The sequence below is a fragment of the Drosophila persimilis genome, unplaced genomic scaffold (assembly GCF_003286085.1).
Source record: "Drosophila persimilis strain 14011-0111.01,24,50 unplaced genomic scaffold, DperRS2 tig00000002-arrow-pilon, whole genome shotgun sequence".
Taxonomy (NCBI): domain Eukaryota; kingdom Metazoa; phylum Arthropoda; class Insecta; order Diptera; family Drosophilidae; genus Drosophila; species Drosophila persimilis.
Genome location: NW_020825289.1, coordinates 15466283 through 15485796, shown reverse-complemented (window position 1 = coordinate 15485796; position 19514 = coordinate 15466283). Strand labels below are relative to the sequence as shown.

The 19514-nt window shown below is 45.2% G+C and overlaps 6 protein-coding genes across 6 annotated transcripts; 4 read left to right on the top strand and 2 right to left on the bottom strand.

Annotated features, from left to right (window-relative positions):
* The first annotated feature begins 1862 nt into the window (after window positions 1–1862).
* Window positions 1863–4467, top strand: LOC6592383 (KH domain-containing, RNA-binding, signal transduction-associated protein 2). Its single transcript, XM_002018102.2, has 4 exons — window positions 1863–2106; window positions 2184–2745; window positions 2816–2916; window positions 2976–4467. The coding sequence occupies exons 1-4, from the start codon at window positions 1863–1865 to the stop codon at window positions 3218–3220; spliced, it is 1152 nt and encodes a 383-aa protein (XP_002018138.1). The 3' UTR covers window positions 3221–4467.
* A 439-nt stretch (window positions 4468–4906) lies between these two features.
* On the bottom strand, window positions 4907–6184 carry LOC6592384 (28S ribosomal protein S29, mitochondrial). The gene has a single exon (XM_002018103.2). The coding sequence runs from the start codon at window positions 6182–6184 to the stop codon at window positions 5000–5002; it is 1185 nt and encodes a 394-aa protein (XP_002018139.2). The 3' UTR covers window positions 4907–4999.
* Window positions 6185–6483: 299 nt separating this feature from the next.
* On the top strand, window positions 6484–11050 carry LOC6592385 (DNA repair protein RAD50). Its single transcript, XM_026985991.1, has 10 exons — window positions 6484–6609; window positions 6664–7234; window positions 7290–7503; window positions 7564–8742; window positions 8802–8868; window positions 8925–9281; window positions 9335–9504; window positions 9568–9828; window positions 9892–9994; window positions 10058–11050. The coding sequence occupies exons 1-10, from the start codon at window positions 6541–6543 to the stop codon at window positions 10994–10996; spliced, it is 3930 nt and encodes a 1309-aa protein (XP_026841792.1). The 5' UTR covers window positions 6484–6540; the 3' UTR covers window positions 10997–11050.
* On the top strand, window positions 11047–11585 carry LOC6592386. Its single transcript, XM_002018105.2, has 2 exons — window positions 11047–11302; window positions 11362–11585. The coding sequence occupies exons 1-2, from the start codon at window positions 11141–11143 to the stop codon at window positions 11572–11574; spliced, it is 375 nt and encodes a 124-aa protein (XP_002018141.2). The 5' UTR covers window positions 11047–11140; the 3' UTR covers window positions 11575–11585.
* LOC6592387 (probable palmitoyltransferase ZDHHC24) lies at window positions 11318–12553 on the bottom strand. Its single transcript, XM_002018106.2, has 2 exons — window positions 12285–12553; window positions 11318–12217 (listed from the first exon to the last, which is right to left on the bottom strand). Exons 1-2 carry the CDS (start codon window positions 12514–12516, stop codon window positions 11592–11594), a joined length of 858 nt encoding a protein of 285 aa, XP_002018142.1. The 5' UTR covers window positions 12517–12553; the 3' UTR covers window positions 11318–11591.
* Window positions 12554–12999: 446 nt separating this feature from the next.
* Window positions 13000–15168, top strand: LOC6592388 (pickpocket protein 28). The gene is made up of 7 exons (XM_002018107.2): window positions 13000–13217; window positions 13266–13466; window positions 13525–13806; window positions 13867–13982; window positions 14039–14127; window positions 14181–14766; window positions 14829–15168. Exons 1-7 carry the CDS (start codon window positions 13036–13038, stop codon window positions 15107–15109), a joined length of 1737 nt encoding a protein of 578 aa, XP_002018143.2. The 5' UTR covers window positions 13000–13035; the 3' UTR covers window positions 15110–15168.
* Window positions 15169–19514: the final 4346 nt, after the last annotated feature.

Genomic DNA, 19514 nt, shown 5'->3' with positions numbered 1-19514 from the left:
GACCTTTTCTCAAATTGATATTCTTTACACATATTCATCTGTATTATTAGTATCTTGTATGTATTTATCTCGATCCTGATACCTACGGAGCCTGGGATGACAAACATTTTCTCAATTCTATATCATCCATTTCCCCCAGGGTATTTGTGCATGGAATTAGCAACATGTTTGTGTATGGAATGAGACTCATTGTTGCAATAGCGAAACTGCGGCGAATCGGGTATTGCCTATATTTCAAGCTATATAGATTTGCCCACTTAGCTTTATCGCATAGATAAATACATTTTTTACAAGATTGCTTCTTAAAATTGCTTGTAGGTATTTTATTTTGACCAAAAAACGGTTTTCAAGTAAATGTTGCCGCAACTTTTGTGTATGGAATGCGCAACATTTGTGTATGGAATGAGACTCATTGTTGCTAAGGCGAACTGGGGCGAACTGCGGCGAATTCAAATTCCTCATATTCTTTGTTCCGTTGAATAATACTATCTATATGGAAGATTTAGCCATGCCCACTCAATTTTGCACGATTGATGAATCAATTCTATACATGATTGGCCTATTCGAAATACTTGCATTTGTTGGATTTTTATATAAAATTGAAAATTTAATTAATAGATGAAAAAAATACCATTTAGCACTAAAAAACACCACATGGGAGCGCGGCGAAAACCAGTTTCTACAGTATATACGGTCTCACTTGAAAAATATACCGAGTGGTGCGCGCCAAATCGAACTTTTTTGAATGTGAGCGACAAGGATTTAAATGTTGTCAACCGGGCCTTTATCTATGCCCACATAATTTGATACGATTAATGAATCAATTTTCTATTTAACTAGCCAGTTTTTAGTCCTTGCTTTTATTGTATTTTGACTAAACAAGGTTTAAGCAAAATAGTTCAACAAAAAAACAGTTGCAATTTCGCTGGAATTTGAAGACATAACGCTTGTATAGGCCTTTGTACACCCTTTTTTGATAATATCATATGAAGATGAAACGTAACTTATAAGGACCTTTTCTCAAATTGATATTCTTTAGACATATTCAAGTACATTATTAGTATCTTGTGTATATTTATGGCGATCCTGATACCTAGGGAGCCTGGGATGGCAAACATTTCCTCAATTCTATATCATCCATTTCCCCCAGGGTATGTGTGCATGGAATGGGACTCATTGTTCTGAACCGGTTATGACGACTAATTCTTGGTTAATCTTTCTTCCGGCGAATATTCCCAGCTATATAGATCTTTTGTTTTTGCCCAGATAATTTTATATGATTGCTGAATCAATTTTCTATTTAACTGGTATATTCTTAATACTCGCTTTTATTGAATTGTTTATAAAATGAGGTTTAAGCAAAACCGGTTAACAAAAATTTCCACTAAATCAATTTCCTTACATGGTAACTACACACTAGCTACAATTTCGCTACATAGTAACGACATGTTAATGTAATTACCAAAGGCGCCACCTGAAGGGGAAATGTGTACGTTATCCGTTATCCACTTTTCGACTTTCGGCTGGATAACAGCCGATAGACAATCGTGTGCGCCTAACAGCACGTCAAGTGCTCTCAAACTGCCATGGAATCGCGCTTAACAGAACGCGGGCGAGCACACGAGCACATCTCAAGTCGGCGGAGTGTTGCCATATTTCGGCGTAAACATAGTAAAAATATACGAATAAAATACACACTTGAGAGAAAAAAAAAATTAGGGCCATAGGAAGGTTGCAGTCACATTTGCCGAAACCGAATCGAATTGACTGCGAAACGTGCCGCGCACTGTGATAAGCACCCACTATTTGGCATTAAACGCGGCGACTAATTGAGAACGGGCTCCGTGGGGGAAGCAGGACAAATGGCGGAAAACGGAATGCGTGTGGGCCCAGGGTCATCTGTAGTGGCGGCAGCGGTAGGCGCTGTGGTTGCGACGGGCACAGGTGCTGCCAGCAATGGCGAGCACGAGAACGAACATAATGCGAATGGGGATATCGAAAAGGCTCAGCCGGCGCCGGCCATCCAGAAATACATGCAGGAACTGATGACAGAGCGGTCGCGCATGGAGAACCATTTTCCATTGGCTGTCAAGCTAATCGACGAAGGTATCGATTCGATGCGTGTGTCGCTTGCCCTTTGCTAGCCAAGTGCTCAATTTACCCTTTTTCTGGCCATCTTTCAGCCTTGGAGCGGGTGCAGCTAAATGGGCGCATACCCACGAGAGACCAGTACGCGGATGTCTACCAGCAGCGCACCATCAAACTGTCGCAGAAGGTGCACGTGCCCATTAAGGATAAGAAGTTCAACTACGTCGGCAAGCTGCTCGGCCCCAAGGGCAACTCCTTGCGCCGTCTGCAAGAGGAGACGCAGTGTAAAATCGTCATACTCGGTCGCTTCTCGATGAAGGACCGGGCACGCGAAGAAGAGCTGCGAAACTCAGCAGACGCCAAATACGCCCACCTGAATCTTCCGCTCCACGTCGAAGTATCCACCATTGCCCCACCCGCCGAGGCGTACGCCCGCGTGGCCTACGCCCTGGCCGAGATTAGGCGCTACTTAACACCGGATAAGCACGACGACATTCGCCAGGAGCAGTACAGGGAACTCATGGAGGATCCCGAGGCGGCTAAGAAACTAACACTGCGCCAGCTCCAGCTGCAGTCGAATGTGGCTGCCAGCAGCGGACCGCCTCTCTCTGGTGGCAACAATGGCAACGGCAACAATCGCTCTGGCGGCAACTACAGGTGCGTACTGCTACCCAGTAGTGGGTGTCCCATTATTAAGTTTCACTGATTTGGATCCCTTTGCTTGCAGACACAAGTTTCCGCAGCAATCGCATTATCACCACAACGAAGAGACTGTCTACTATCGCTCACACACGAACGCCTACCACCAGCCAAAGCCATACGTGCCCCGTGAGTGTCGAGGCTCGAAAACCTTTGGGTTTTGTTACTTACTTCTATCCTTATTTCAGCCAATCAACGGGGAAATACCATGCACACGACTATGCAACCACAGACGATTGTGCGAGCCTCGCCGCCCGGAATGGTGGTCAGTGCGGCCAGTTTCAATGGTCGGAATGCAGGCCTGGGCAACGCCGGCGGTGGCGGTATAATGGCAAATAGCATTGTGGCCACCACAGGCGGCGGCATTGGTGGCACAGTGCAGCAGACCATGCGCTACCGTCCCGCTGCTCCCTATCAGTTTGTCAAAAAATAATATACATACAGTGCACATCCATTGTTGAACCATTTCGCGGCCACCCCATCAACGTCAACGTCATCGTCATCGCCATCGTACCATCCACACGGATCCACACCCATCCACGCGAACACACGCTGCTCCAAAGGTAGAAGTAATCATTAAAAAAAAAAAAAAAAATCATTGAACAGTTTATCACGCATTGATTTTACCAATATTTCGAGAAAGTGGAAACCAAAAACGAAACGAATTGAATCGGTAAATGTATGATTAAGAAAACTAGCCTAAGTAGTCGAATGCTCTAAGAAACAGATGACGAAGAGGATCGATCACCCTCCCCACAAACACACACACACCCCACCTGTACACCCACACAAACGACACTGGCACTCCTCCAAATTTGATTCAAAATCGGGGGAGTCCGCGCTGGAAACATTTTAATCTGTGCGCTTGTGTCTGTGTGTGTGCGTTGGACTCTGCGAGCATTTGGAAGAACCCGAACCAAACCCCTCAATGTGGATCGAGTTGAAACGAATTGGATTGAATTGTTTTTGTATTCAGGAAGGACCCCAGTTGGCCCAAATGTCCTTGTTTTTGTTTTTCTCTTGATTCTTTATTATTATTATTATTATTTTATTATTGACGAATTAGTTTTTCATTTAGGTATATATCCTTTCATATTTAAGTATTTTCGTCTGCATATACGTATACCCCCAGACCCCGATGCTGCTTGACCTTTATGTATGCTTTATTTATCCAACTCCCCTGCATTTTCAACTACCTTTTTTTGTTTATTGAATTTTTATTACGTTTACGATTAGAGGAGGCTTATTATTATTATTATTTTTATTCGTTACGTTGCCAGGACAAATATAAACCTATTTCAGCTGTGTATGAATACACTATATATATCCATATATATGATATGATTTATTACACATAGTACATATGTAATACACAACCACACACGTACACATACACCGCAGACATGCATATACATATATATTCAAAGCATCAGCATAACTACATAAAAACCAAAAGAAGGAACTAGTAACGGAGCAAAGGAGAATAAATTTACATAGATCGGGGCGAGGAATGCATTCCTACGACTCGACTACGATAATATTAACGTACACATAGAGCATGGGCCACAACCGACTCCGACATACATAAATACATAATTGTTATTGTTGTTGAAAGCAGCAACTAAAATTGTAATAGAAATTATGCAAATATACATACGAAATATGACGACAAATGTTAAATTGCAGCTTAGTTATTCTTATTATTTTGTTACCCATCCCATCCCCCATCCACGTATAGAGATGTGGAAAAGAAATATACGATGTAGAAGATACATAATCGCTTTATTGTAGAGGTGCCCCAATGGAGTTAGAGTTTGATTTAGTTGAAGATGCGCTTCTGAAGCCGCACACATACTCACACACACACACAAAGCGAAACAACCATTATTGATTTGTATTTATTTTTGAAACCATTATTGAAACCAATATGCATACATATATACAATACAAATACATATATTCGAATATTTACTATATATTTTACAGTGCATTACAGCGCTGATTATTGTTAAATAAATTCCCCCATTTGAATTCGCCATGTTGACTAAATGTGCACCAAAAACAAACAAAAAAAAACATTGATTAAATCCATAATTTATCAAAAAAAAAACATTGGATAAACATTTTTGATTTTCATTTCTTTAACAAGTCATTTTATTTATGATTATTAGCTAACAAATACGGGATACGACTATCAGTAGTCCCCTCCTCCCTACAATGCCTTTACGAGCTGCATGAGCGTGTAAGGATTCTTATTGCTCATGAACTTTAGCTGCTCCTCGAAGCCCTGCGGCGTCTTGTTGATCCAGTGGCGGTCCAAGTAGTAGTTTATGTAGTTGTGGAACTCCTTGTCCGTGTAGTTTTCCACATGAATGGGCACAAAGGGGTCGATGTGCTCGAAGCCCTCTGTACCCAGCAGATAGCGTGGCATATACGAGTCCATGTAGCCCTCGGTCATGGCGATCTTATCAACCGACAGAATGCAAACTCCATTGGTCCAGTCGTAGTTGGTGATGTCTAGGAAGGGCTGTGTCAGCGTAATGCGATCTGGGGTCACCCGCTGCTTGTTGTCCGAGAAGATACGAGTCTCGGGGTGGAAAAAGGCGTTGAAGCCATCGATGGCCACCATTATTTTGCACTGTCCCGCCGTCGAAAGCTGTTTCAGCTCTGAAATTAAAGCCACTGTTGTATCGGTGGCATACTTTATGCGCGCTATGCCATGCTCTACTAGCTCTATAAGGGACGAGCCTGCCGGTGTACTCTCGCGCTTGCTCCACACATACTCCTTGTTCGTCTTCAGCTGCAGTTGCTGGAGCAGCTTGGCATTCTGCGTTTTGAAATGCACCAGCCAGGCGGCCGCATCGAAGGGCAGATCAAGCATACCCTCCTGTGAGGCGTTGGATGCCTCCTTGGGCCGTTTCATCCAATTGGGCGCCCAGGGCACATGTACCAGCAGAAAATCATTTATAGCTCCGTAGTGAAGAACATGGGCCATGGTCAATGTCTTGCCCACACCATTGTCTCCATAGAGCACATAGCGCACCACGGGCTTTGTCAGATCTGCGTTCTTAATGTAGTGGAGCAGCTCCAGCGCCGGCGACCGCACCATGAGGCAGGGTTCGGTGAAAGTCTTTATCTGCTGTTCGTACTGTTTGGGCAGGCCACCGCCGGTGAATATTTGCTTCTTCTGCTCCACTGGTATGGTGTAGAATTTGGCCACATGCAGGGCCGAGTGCTCGCCGGGATTGGCAACGGCCGTGCGGAACTCGTTCACGCTAGCTGCCGCTGTTTCCTCAATGGGAGAGGCTTCCGCATTCGTGGACAGTTGCACAACATTGCGCTGAAGTTGTGTGGAGACACGAGACAGGTTTCCCAAATGTTTTCGAAACATTTTCATTGAGAATTTCCGTATTAAAATGTTAAATAATATATAATAATATCGATACACCGTCGATGGCGATTACAGTTCAGGGATGGATGCTACTGAGTATTCAATTCAATAAATTTTAGTGTAATAATAATACACATATAGTATTTCTTACTAATTAAGAATCCTAGCTGGGTTGTTTCTTAGACAATTAGTTCAATTTCATGGTTAGTTTATTGTACGATTAAATTAGTCGATATCTGTATCGAAAAAACGCCTGTTGATTCTGATCACTCCATCCCTGGCAGCCAGGCGGCAAAATTGCGTCTTGTGAAATTGGAAAATCATTTGAATCCGACTTTTGCGTTTTGTGAGTGGAAGAAAACATGTCGTCAATTGATAAACTGTCCATTCAGGGTGTGCGTAGCTTTGGATCCAATGCAGAAGATCTTCAGGTAAGCAGTTGCTTAACTTCAGCTTTATATAAACTTAATAAACTGGGTTTCCAGAGCCTTACATTCTCGTCGCCTGTTACCCTGATTCTGGGTGAGAATGGCTGTGGAAAGACCACAGTAATTGAGTGCATCAAGTATGCTCTGACGGGAGAGTCCCCGCCTGGTAGTGACAGAGGGAAGAGCTTTGTCCACGACCCAAAGATCTTTGGGCTGAATGAATCCTTGGCGCAAATCAAGATGCAGGTTCGGGACAAGCGCGGTGCCCGTGTGTCCATCTGTCGCACCATGAAAGTCTGCAGCAAGCGTGGCAAGGTCTCGTTTGAGACTATGGACTCCACTATCAACTTTCTAACTGATGCGGGACATTCAAAACGTGAGAACCAGGACTCATTGAGCGGCCGCACAGTGGACATTGATTTGGCCATCTCTGACTTCATGGGCGTGTCGAAGGCTATCATAAACAACGTCCTATTCTGTCACCAAGAGGACTCCAGTTGGCCGCTGGACGAGGCCAAGAAATTAAAGGAGAAGTTCGATGCTATATTTGGCATTACCGAGTACAACAAAGCCCTGGATAAGATCATTAAGATGCGAAAGGAAGCCATGGATGAGCTCAAGGTAATGGGTGAGTGTCTAAAATTTTCTTTTTAAGCCATCATAAAGATGTATTAATACAACAGAGGCCGGAATGAAGCATGTGGCGTATCTTAAGCAAGAGATGGAAGTAAAAACGCTGGGCCTGCAGAAGGCTCAGAAAAAATGTGATTCCATCAAAGCGCAGTGCAGTGAATGCGAGGAGGAGATGAAACCCATTGAGTCTAGGCTGCAGGAAATCCGAGACATTGAATTTGAGATTGGAAAACATCAGGCGCAGAAAGTGGAAATGGATACCAAGTACGTACGTTCCAGATTGTTCTTTCCCGAAATCTAACTATCCAACGATTTTTTGTACAGGCATAAGAACTGCAAGGAGCAAATTTCAGCCATTTCCAGGAAAATCAAGACCCATTTTGAGGGTTCTTTGGTTGATTTGGATCTAGAGATCGACAACTTTCATCAGCGAATGTCCGAAATGAGACTCAAACGCTCCGAAACGGAAGAACAATTGTCCAAGCTAAAAAAGTCCCACGGAGAAACGCATCAGACACAGACCGCGCAAGACAAGAAATGTTGCCTGGCCAAGCAGCGGCACCAGAGCGAGCAGGCGTGCAAGACACAGTTGGTAAAGCGGGTCAAGGATCTTTGCCATGAGTTGCAAATTCCCATACCGGGTGATCTGATGGCAGAGCCCGAGAAACTGGTTGACTTACTGCAGGACATCGAAGGGGTCATCTTGAGCAAGCACTGTGAGATCACAGAAGTCTCCGAGCACAACGACAATGCGGATAAGGCCAGGCAGGTGAAGATCGACGAACTGCGCATTGATTTAACCAAGTCGGAACAAGGCGTAACGGCGCAGGAAAAGCAAAAGGAGGCCAGCCAACGGGAGAGTGAGACACTGAAGGTAAAGGTTCAGCAAATTGAAACCTCCATGCAGGAACTGAAGCTGCTGGAGAAGCAGATAGCCGACGCCGATGCCATCTATGAGCGCACATCGAAAAACTTCAATCAGGAGAATTTCCGGGAAATCATAGCCGGCAAAAAGGCTAACATAGCCCAAAAACAGGCTCTCTTCAAGAAACTGGATGAGAAACTGACGTTCCTGGGGTCCATGGCCAAGCTGGTGGCCGAAATGAATCTCAAGGAAAAGGAGCTGGAGAAGAAGAACCAGGAGATCCATCGCGTGCGCAGTCGGCACTCGGATAATTTTGGAAAGTTCTTCAAGGAGCCCATCTCCAACAATTATCGCCGCTCCCTGCAAGGTGCCTACGACAAGGTGCGTCGCGAGATCCAAGATCTAAACGAGCAAGCCAATGCCCAAAAGCTCAAGGAACAATCGTATGAGATAAAGCGCAAGAATCTCATTGCTGAGACTGCTCGCATGGAAAAGGAGCTGAAGGAGGCCGAGGAGCTCATATTTCAAAAGTGCCGCTCCACACCATACGATGAGCTTCTGGAGCGTAGCAAGTTGGCCATTTCCAAGCTGCAGCTTGAGCATGGTGCCCATAAATCTGCAGAGGCTCTGTACAAGAAGTGAGTCCAAACAGTTTTCGCTGAAAAGGGAACCAAAACTAAACCATATTTACTACTAGGTACATACAGAAGATCAATGAAGAGCCGTGCTGTCCCCTATGTCATCACAATATGTCGGGCGATGAGGTGATGTCTGCTGGCATGTTATCTCTGACAATCATTCCCAATCCCTTTGATTTTAGGCCTGTGATCTAACCACCGAGCTATCCGATGAAATTCAAAAGTTGCCAGACAACATCAGTAGATCGGAAAAGGCTCTGAAAGCAGAGCAATTGAAGTACGAGAACTTGTTGCACATCAAACCCAGCATTCTTAAGGTGAAGGAGCTAAAAGAGATCTTGCCCAAGAAGAAGGAAGAGCTGACCGAAGTTGAGATGCTACTGGGAGAGACTGTCAGCGAATATGAGACGCTGATTGCCCTGATTGGAGAGCCCACCCAAAACATGGACCTAGCCAATTCAATGCTGGGCGATATGACTCTGCTCGATGAAGCCCTCAAGGATTCTGTGCGTGTTAAGAAGGATCTGGATCAGCTTAAGGTAGGCGGATGATAAGCTATGATGGACCACGACTCTTACTCTTCGGTTTTTAGAGTAAACTACCAGCTTCGTATGATTCGAGTGTATCGATGGATGCTCTGCAAGCGGAGAAGAGTCAGGTCTCAAAGGACTTGGAGACAGAACGCAAGGAGTTGGACAGCACGCAGCATACCTTTGAGCAGCACGTTGACGCACTCAATCGTTTGCGTGAAGTTAAAAATGGGTAATGTTTTCAAACAGTCAAAACAGTTCCCTATAAGTCGACTAATCCCGTTTAATGACATAGATTAAAAGATAAGCAACTAAAGCTGCAAGAGGGGCTGCAGAGCTTGCCACAGTTGAAGGAGAGGCTCAATGAACTGATTCAACTTATCGTCACCATAACCACAGAAATAAGCGAGCTGAAGGCCAAGATTCAACCGCTCAAACAGAAGCTAAGGGCTGCTATAGACGAGAAGGAGCGTCTGAAAGAAGCCGAACGTATAAAGTTGAATCAGCTTAATTCTAAATATAATTCCTACAAAAGTACAGATCAGGATATACAAAGGTAGGTCCTACAAAAATATTTTAGTCTCAGATAAAACTAAATCTAAAATGATTCCATGCTCAGGTTGCACAAAGAAGCTCAGGACTATGCTAAATTGGATCTGAAGAATGAGATCAGCACACTCGAAGACTCCATAAGGGCCACCAAAGAACAGCTGAAACAATTGGCAAGTGAAGTACTTCAATGCCTCCGATAAAAACGTACCTAATATTTAGTTCTGGTTTCGCAGGAAGCCGAAATAAAATCGAAAACCCTGCAACTGGAAAGCGTAAACACCGAGTGTCTTAATCAGCAGACCGTTGAGCGCGACCTGAAAGACAATCGCGAGCTTAAGCAGCTGCAGGATAACGAAACAGAGCTGAGAAAAACCTGTGAGAATCTGGCCAAAAAGTTGGGCAATTTGGACTTGCGCAACGTCAGCAGGGAGAAAATGGATTTAACCAAGAGACGGGAAGCTGGCACAGTGCGCAAGGGAGAGCTGCTGGGCCAGCTTGGCGAGATTCGCAGTCAGGTGGAGAGACTGCAGCGGGAGATCGATGAACCCCGATTCAGGGAGGCGGTTAAGAATTTCAGAAAAGGCAATTACGAGATGGTTGTCACGCGTCACAGTATTGATGACTTGGCCCAGCTTCGATTTGCCTTGGAATGGGCCCTCATACAGTTCCATGCGGAGAAGATGGAGAAAATCAACCGACTAATCCGGGAATACTGGCGTATGATCTATCGCGGAAACGACATCGACTACATACAAGTGAAGACCGACGAGGTCAACACAGATGCATCTGCTGATCGCCGCAAAACCTACAACTATCGCGTGGTCCAGTCCAAGAACAATACGGAGATCGAGATGCGTGGGCGCTGCAGCGCCGGCCAACGGGTGCTGGCCTCTCTCATCATCCGGATGGCTCTAGCCGAGACGTTCAGCAGTAATTGTGGAGTATTGGCTCTGGACGAGCCAACCACGAACCTGGATCGCATCAACATCACATCGCTGTGCGATGCCCTCAACTGCATTGTGGAGGAGCGTCAGACGCAGTCCAACTTCATGCTAATCATCATCACCCACGATGAGAACTTTATCTCCTCGCTGGGCAAGATCACCAGCTATCATCGTGTGTTCCGGAACGATGAGTGCAAATCGGTTATACGCAAAGTGCAAATCGGTTGAAAAGTCGCTCCTCAGCGATTCTTTTTAATAACTCAATAAATTATCTGAACTGAAGCCTGTTATCGTAATGTTTGCTTTTCTTGTCAAAACATCTATTGCAATAATTGATAATTGTTTGCGAAGTGATTTGTTCAGTTTCCGGGCATGGGCAAAGTCGTGTGGCTGCTGCTGTCGGCAATTCTTCTCGCCACTGATGCTATTGGATACTCAGTACAGTTTGGAATGATGCAATCCCAGGCGGTGCCCATCTATGAAATGAGCTACAACATATCTGAAACGTTTCGTACTGTGGAGATCACACAAAAGGTTGGATTTCTATCATTTGTATCGATGTAAATATGAACTAATTATTTATTTATATGCAGGATAAATTGATTTCCAATATTAACCTGATTTTGGTCTTGGACGAGAGTCAAGTGGAACGGGTGGTGGTGGCAACCATACTCACGGGCGGAATCGGCTGCAACTACACCATACTGCAATTTACCGGCATCCAGCCCGAGGAAAGTCCAGTAATAGTCACGGTACTCATCTACGGACTGCCCAGTCGGCAGGCCTCAAAAATACATCTATCTTAACCTAGCTCAAACACAGATCAGTCTTCGCTCTCCTTGGTAGAGGTAGAGGCCCTCCAATGGTAGCCATCGTCGGGTAGATCACTGCGAATGAGTGGCGATAGCCAGGCTATGTGCATGCGCACTCCAAAGACACTTCTTAGGTTCTGCCTGACTCCTCGTTTGTATTTGAGCTTTCGCTGCTTCGTGCGGTCGGCGGAAACTCCGCCACGGAGCACAATCGGCACATGATAGCCCAACAGGAGGATGCCGTACGCCAAGGCCAGCACATTGAGGCTGTAGAAGAGCAGGTAGATGTTGGTCCAGAAGCCGCCGGTCACCAGCAGCAACATGGGGCAGGTCAGCTTGAGGACTGTCAGCCAATTGCAGTATATGCTGCTATGGATTATCCACATGTAGATCGAGTTGTAGACCAGGGCGTACACAGAGCCCACAAACAAATAGAAAATGAAGCCCATAAAGAAGCGATGGTTCCGGTGGCCGATGCAACAGCCCGTGTAGAGGCAGTGGTGATCCCGCTTCAGTATGCAAGCGCCGCATATCTTGCAGTGCCACGATCTGGGCGGGGCCAGCCGATTGCACTCTGTGCACTCGCGCCACTCAAGGCGTTCCGCCGACTGCTCCGGCGGCGACTCCACTTGCTTGACTGTGGATTGAAATGGTTCATAGTAGTTCCCATCACTGTATCATCAGCTGGACACTGTGTGGCTCACCGTTCACGCTGGTGTCGATCATCATGCATGCGATCATGTTCCCCTTGATGTTGAACACCAGAAACATGGCCATGAGGAAGGTGAAGGTGTGGAAGAAGCCGCCCGGCTCGTGGAATGCCGGCAGCACCACAATAATCTCGAACATGAACACAATCGGCAGAAAGACGCCGATTAGCAGGAAGCACAAGACATCTGCCAGCCGCCGGGGCAGCGGATTGCTCCGGATTTTCATTTTATTATATATTGTATATCTTAAAGTAAACAACGATCGCAGGGCTTGCAGTTCCAGAACTGACGATGGTTCGCTTTTTCATCACGTGCGGCCAAGCTTTCATTGCAAATGAGGCTAAAGCTTTTTTGGGGCCAAGGCGCCACACATTTGTGGCGGAAAGCTTCGCAAGCGAGAGCTTCACATCAGTCGAGGTAGAGTGAAACTTTATCATATTAAAAATAAATTTAAATCAATTAAAAACTATTTCACAGGGCAGAGAAGCTCCAACAATTTCATGTGGGACTTGTGGAAGCGGAAGACTGATACAATTTGCTTATCTTATCAGACACGACCGCACGACAAGTGTACGTAAACCTAATTGAATGAAAATGCTTGCGGCAACTGTTGTCAAAGTAATTAACTTGAAAGGATTTACTCTGACTCGCAATCGAGTCACCGCAATCGATAGGACGCATTAATTATTTGGGTCTTTAATGTGGGGGTGTTTGTTGCTGATTGCCTTCGAGATATTAGGTATTTATGGAGACGTTAGCAGGAATTAGCTCAATAGTTGCAATGGAGTCATCAAATAAACCAGAAAGGGAGGGATCCTCTATGTTTCTGTTGAGGAGCTTTGGCAGGAGTCTCAAAGAATTCCTCAAGAGCACGGGCCTGCATGGACTGAAGTTTGTGGGAGACTCCAGTCTCAGCAGTTGGGAGAGGTGAGAGGAGATGTGAATTAAAAATACAACCCCTACAACCGACATTAGATCATTTTTCCTTTGCTCATTTGTGGTCGCCTTGGTGATCACATGCAATCTCATCGTGAACATCTACGCCAAGTGGGATAGTACACCGGTGATAATTGGGATCAGCCCACAGGCCACCTCCATTCTGAAAGTTCCCTTTCCGGCCATCACCATATGCAACATGAATCAGGTTCAGAGCAGCCAGGTTTCCCATTACAAAGAGTAAGTTCTATCGTTTTTCTAATCCTAAAGATAGAGCTCTAATCCTGTATCGCTGTAGAGGCTCCGATGAAAGTGCTATCTTGAAGCTGTTGTGTAATTCCGAAATCGACGACTCTGATGACCTTGAAGATGTTGTGAAACGCAGTAGTTTTGCTCGGAATACCCTCAGGATATCTGATTTTGTTTCGAATCACTCGCAGCACTGCGATACAATGCTGCTCTACTGCAGATTCAATGCCGTAGAGCACAACTGCTCGCACCTGTTTCAACCGCTCCTGACGGACGAGGGGCTCTGCTGTGTATTCAACTTCCAGCCACCAGAGTTCCTCTACAAGCCATTGTAAGGGTGCATATCGTTTTGTGGGATATAACCAAGTAAATCATCTCCATTCCACTCCAGTTCAAAAAGCAAACGAAATTTAACAATGAAAAATGGGTTTGAGGCGGTCAAATGGAATCTAGAGACAGGTTATCCCGACAAATTACCAGCCAAATATTATCCAGCGACAGCCATTGGTGAGTGGTTATGGATAATAGAAGAAAATATATGTAATTAGTGCAAGAACTTCTAGGGACTGGGATTGCACTGGGATTTAGTGCTGTTCTCGATGCTCAGATGAGCGAGTACTACTGCTCCTCTACCAATGGACCCGGCTTCAAGGTAAGATTGATCTGATATCCATCAAGTAATCTTGTGCTTAAATCATTTTGCAGGTTTACTTCCACAATCCAACCGAAGTGCCTGTTGTTAAGGAGGCAGGACTCATCACCGCCATCGGCTATGAAACCAACTACCGCATGGAGGTGGTACGAGCCGAGGCAGTGCCAGCCATTCGCTCCATTTCTCGGGATGGTCGCCAGTGCCTTTTCGGAAACGAGAAGGAACTGATCTTCTACAAGACCTACAGCCGGCTGAATTGCGAGCACGAATGCATGGCAGGATACTTGTATGAGTCGTGTGCCTGCATACCCTTTGACTATCCGCAGATCTACAGCAACGCCACAATGTGTGGCATGAAGGACACTCTCTGCCTGCGTCGGGCCCAACAGGCTGCCATCCGACCTGAATGGGTCAAGTGCCGGCAGCAGTGCCTGCCCAGCTGCTTCGACCTCAGCTACTTGGCCAGCGGCTTCTCCTTTCCCCTGGCCACTAGCAAATTCCAGTTGGCCAATCCTCTGGTGGAGAGCATGAACAAATCGTATCTGAGTGAGAACATAGCCGTCATCAATGTCTACTACCGTGAGTCCGTCTACTACGGCAATATGAAGAATGCCTATGTCGGATTGACAGAGTTCCTGTGTAAGTTGATCCCTACTGTCTCTCTGACAGATAACTTTATTCTACTCTTTCATGCACTCCAGCTAACATTGGTGGCGTGATGGGCCTGTTTATGGGCTTTAGTGTAATCTCACTGGCCGAAATCTTTTACTTTCTTCTTCTGAAACCCCTCGTAGAACTCTTCATGTGGAAAAGATCACCACAGGTTGACATAAAGCATAATGCATTTGCCATAGAAAAGCCGGGGATTTCCGATAATGAAGCCATGTGGCATACACGAGAACTGTATCCCCAGGGTCTAACGCTAAAGTTCAGCAGAAAAGTAAAGAGAAGTCGAAATAGCTCAAATGTATTCCCCCAGTGAGCAATAATAGAACCTTATAGTTCTACCACAAAATTGCAAATACAGTGCTTGCTAAATTATTTAACGCTTACATTTGTGTATGTGAGCACATATAAAAATAAACTGCCATATCATGCATATCATTTGCTGACCACCAAAAAGAAAAATTCGAATGGAAATCAGTTCAATCTAGCCGTTGGACCCCACAAAAAGAAACACTTGAGTAATTGAATTGAATAATAAATATGAAAACCATAACAAATTTCGGTTATTTGAATAATAAATGAAAAGTTCAATCGTAAATAAAAATCTACATAAGCAAATATATTCCATATATTGTCAAGATCTGAGGATAAATATCAAACGCTGCTGGAAAACCTAACAAAATATTGAGTATTTCTTGAATGTTAATTGAAAAGAAAAAACTCTTCAACTGAATCAACTTCGGGTAGAACATATTGTACATAATGTTGTTTATATGTATATATGTATATATATATGCATAATTTAACTCTCTTAAGCATCTTCTCCTTGGTACTCGTGGAACTCTCACAGCTGCCGTCCTGCGAGGGAGCAGATGGGTCCATGGCAAAGTCCGTAATAGTATACTCTGGCCGTGCTTAATGCAATTAACTAAGTTTCTTGGTTAAAAGGGCCACCCCTAAGAGTGTACTAAGTATCACCCTTATTTATACGATGTATTTTATGTCAATAAGAGCATTTTGGCCAAAATTACTTTTCCCTGCTACGGTAGCAGCTCTGGGGAAGTACATAAAACAAGAATTCTGGTTGCCTCCTCCTCTTCCTCTGGCTGGCCCCCCATTGCGTTCGTTCCCGTTTACGGTTAACTATCGAAGATGCCACATTTCTCGGTCGTCTTGCACTTCTGGGGAAAATTCCCGTGGCCGTGGCCATGGCCGGGACACGGATACGGACACGCTTGCCTTCGCTTTCCCTGCGTTAATTACTGACCTCAACGTGCACGTGAAGCGACTAATTTTCGCACACAGCTATTCGGAGCAATGCATAGCTGCATTCATGCATTCATTCAGCAGGAGCACGGTGTCTCTGTTCTTCCTTCTTCGTCTTTCGTCCGCCTTCTGCTCGACATCCTCTCCATCCGCATCTTTTGCCATCTGCAGACCATCTCTGAAACAGCCCGAAGGGTTTGGCAATACCACAGAAAAGGGGGAGGGCACACTGAGAAACGGCAAGGGTAAAAGCGGAGTGAAAAGCATTCTCACAGTTGAAGACAATTTGCAAAATTGCATCGCTCTTGATGTTTTGCACGTGGATTCCATCTGCTTTCTGCCTTCTTATTTTTGTGGCGAGTCAACAATGCAATTGTGCTCTCTTTTCTGGCCCCGACTGTGCGGTACAGTGCGTTTAAAAAGTGTGGAACACCTATCAAATAAAAGCAGGTTGGATTTCCGCCTTGATCCAAATAAGATATCTATCATGCTGCCATTGTATGATGCGGCATTCTTGATGTCGAATCAAAAACTAACAGATACTGTCTGACTTTTAAACCCTCGTCTTCACGCTTTATCTTTTGGTATTATCTCTTCTAAAGACTTACCAAATTGTCTACAACTGTCTAACAAGATGCTACAACGCATTGCATTGTGGTAGGTTGGTGAGGGTGGGGAGCAGGATTTTAAGGAGTTGGGTTTAAGGGGGCCATCTAAAACCAACTACAAAAAGCATTACTCTCGACCATCTTTCAAGCGATAAGACAACTGGCGCAAATGATTACGACGTGTTCTATGGAAACGTATACATCCAGAGGGCGAATGCTGAGCTGCAAGGGCGGCATCAAGGTACGAAGATAGGGTAGGAAGGGCAGTTGTAACAGGACCCAGTCCCAGTCAGAGTACTAGTCGCAGCCAACGATGCTTCGTAAATGTCAAGAGCAGGACTAGATTCAATTCTTTATGGCTGTGTTAACGAGCCAATTCGCCTCCCACCGGAGTAGGGATGCCAGAAACTTTGGCTTTAGATGAAAAATTATGCCATTAAAATGGTGAAAACTAACCACAAATTATTTTTTAAGTCAGCTCTGGTTAGTTTTCCCCGTCAGGGGTAGAGAAAGTAAGAAGAGGGTTAAATGCGCACACGAGTAATTAACATCACATTTTGCTGGCAAAAGTTGTCAACTTGACAATGAAGTTTGCCCTTCACTGCCACTCACTGGATGGGGGAGGGAGAGGCTGGGGCGAAACGTCCTGATTAAGGTATAAATATTTGATACTAGTGTGGCCCCTGACCCCTGACTCCATACCACATGGCAGCTCCTACTTAAGCATTGTCACTTTATGGGGTTCTGGTCCTGACGCAACCGCCTCAGTTATGCATGAAGTGTATTCATCAAAATACGAGTAGACTCCGAAAACGTACCCGTGAATGTTGCACAGCGTTTTTGGCACGTGTGTCTAGTGGCAGAGGCTGGAAGGATAGATAGATAGATAGATGGATGGATGGCCGGATGGAAGGCTGCATGCAGGGGAAGCAATTTAATCGAATACCAAGAAGTCTTCATTCCAGTCACCCATACATAAACAAACACCCACACACACACACACAGGCGTCGATGGAGAGAGAGGCAGAGAGAGAGAGCAGAGTTGCATGCGGAAAAGCAATTAAAACTTCTTGTCAGTGTCTAGGAAGTGTTTGTTCATATTTTATGATGTTTTCGTGTAGAAAGCTTGATTATGAATGTGTCACCAAGAAGTGTTGCAGCCGCTTCTCCCTCTCTGCCACGCTCTCTGTCTCTCTCTCTCGCTCGCCCTCTGCCTTTCCTGGAGACTGTTGCATGCAACGAGACTGCCTGCCATTGAGGTTGCAAGAATAATGTATAACATATTACACATCCGCTACGTTGGCGCTGCTAGTGGCAGTGCCAGCGTCAGTGCCTCAACAATGAGGAAGACCGAATTGTGAGAATTTTAAATGTGCAAAGTTCCAGCAAACAAAACTTAAGACTTGGCTACCGCCTGATCTCTCGTCTGGCCATATTCGATTGAATAATTTATTGAATTTATCATGGTGTTTGGTTGAGCGTTTTCCCATAACGCTTGAGTGCATCAATATTTCCTCCTAGCAGTTTTGATGGCTGCCACTTAGGAAACCATATTTGGGCCGAGCAAAGCAACAACAACATCTAACAGTCAACAGTATTGGCGTAATGGAACCTTGCAGCCATAATGGCACTCATACTCAAGCGCCCACCATTTGGCTTATGTATAATATGTGCTACTGCCACCCTGAAAAGGGTTTCATAAGAATGGTTTCCCCTGATACCTGCGGCAGAGAACTAGAAACTCGTCGAAAATATGCAAATTTGTCGTCCTGACATGCACATGCTGGTCATCCCCGTTCCCTTCCCTGTCCCCGTCATCCAAGCCCACGCTCGCCCGCACCTGCCTAATGCACCAAAATGCATTTTAAATTGGGTAATTTTACACATGCCACGCCGCAGGCGGCAACAACAGCAGAATCGGGTTTAAAAATGGGCGAGCATTTTGGTTTTCAGATTGGACAGATAATATTCATTGCATCAAACATTCCAGTTGGCTTCTGCTAGCCTGAGGGAGTGGAGGTGGTTGTGGAGGATGTCGGATATTTGAGTCGGTTGGGATTAGGATAAGCCTGACAGGCTGAATAATCAGGACCATCAATCAGGTCTGCTGGCCAGGCCAGGCCGAGCCGGGCCGGGCCATGTCGCTTCGTGCCCTGCACACCTCATTAGCCTAATCGTACAATTGCGCACGGCCGGACACACATAAACGTGGCTTTGAGGGGGCCTTGATGGCTGTTGGAGGCGGGATTAACTTTACCGCAATTTGCCCTCATGCGCTAAATAATATTTCATTTTCAAGAGTTGACTTTTCTCACTGCCGACAGGAGGCTTAGCATTTTAAATCCCGACCACAAGGCTTTTTGACTTCTCTTTTATGTTTCTTCTTGTTCCCCTTAGTACCTATACTTTGTGAATATGTAATCGGTGGGGAATGAGTTCTACGCAGATCTGATACTCATTACATATGCTTTTATAGAGAGTTGTGTGGAACAGCTCCCGAAAAACAGGTGCAAACGCGAATGAAATTCAAGTAATTTGCCTCGAATGCAAGAGGAAAGTGTTCCCAGTATTTGTTTGGGTTACGCCAGTACGCAGACTCCGATGCTGCTGGCAAAAGGGGGACAACATCCACAGGATAGCCATGCACAGAAAAGGGGGACAGCATCCACAGGATAACCATGGATTCAGTCCTCCACAGGACTGCGGACTGGTGGGGCTGCGGCCGCATGTGGGGAAATTGCTGAAATTAAAAAGGCGACTCTTGAAACATTGCGTTTATTGTTCTTCATATTTCGAAATCATATCATTTTTCTCCCTTTTGGGGGAAACAAAACGGTCTAATTGATC

Bases quoted from the DNA above. Each gene is read 5' to 3' on its own strand.
- LOC6592383 (XM_002018102.2), top strand. From the start codon at position 1,863: ATGGCGGAAAACGGAATGCGTGTGGGCCCAGGGTCATCTGTAGTGGCG. The intron at 2,746-2,815 runs GTGCGTACTGCT...CTTTGCTTGCAG, and splicing joins CGCTCTGGCGGCAACTACAG to ACACAAGTTTCCGCAGCAAT. The intron at 2,917-2,975 runs GTGAGTGTCGAG...TCCTTATTTCAG, and splicing joins GCCAAAGCCATACGTGCCCC to CCAATCAACGGGGAAATACC.
- LOC6592384 (XM_002018103.2), bottom strand. From the start codon at position 6,184: ATGAAAATGTTTCGAAAACATTTGGGAAACCTGTCTCGTGTCTCCACA.
- LOC6592385 (XM_026985991.1), top strand. From the start codon at position 6,541: ATGTCGTCAATTGATAAACTGTCCATTCAGGGTGTGCGTAGCTTTGGA. The intron at 7,504-7,563 runs GTACGTACGTTC...TTTTTTGTACAG, and splicing joins AAAGTGGAAATGGATACCAA to GCATAAGAACTGCAAGGAGC. The intron at 8,869-8,924 runs GTGATGTCTGCT...CTTTGATTTTAG, and splicing joins ACAATATGTCGGGCGATGAG to GCCTGTGATCTAACCACCGA.
- LOC6592386 (XM_002018105.2), top strand. From the start codon at position 11,141: ATGGGCAAAGTCGTGTGGCTGCTGCTGTCGGCAATTCTTCTCGCCACT. The intron at 11,303-11,361 runs GTTGGATTTCTA...ATTTATATGCAG, and splicing joins CTGTGGAGATCACACAAAAG to GATAAATTGATTTCCAATAT.
- LOC6592387 (XM_002018106.2), bottom strand. From the start codon at position 12,516: ATGAAAATCCGGAGCAATCCGCTGCCCCGGCGGCTGGCAGATGTCTTG. The intron at 12,218-12,284 runs GTGAGCCACACA...TTCAATCCACAG, and splicing joins GATCGACACCAGCGTGAACG to TCAAGCAAGTGGAGTCGCCG.
- LOC6592388 (XM_002018107.2), top strand. From the start codon at position 13,036: ATGGAGACGTTAGCAGGAATTAGCTCAATAGTTGCAATGGAGTCATCA. The intron at 13,807-13,866 runs GTAAGGGTGCAT...ATTCCACTCCAG, and splicing joins GAGTTCCTCTACAAGCCATT to TTCAAAAAGCAAACGAAATT. The intron at 14,767-14,828 runs GTAAGTTGATCC...CATGCACTCCAG, and splicing joins CGGATTGACAGAGTTCCTGT to CTAACATTGGTGGCGTGATG.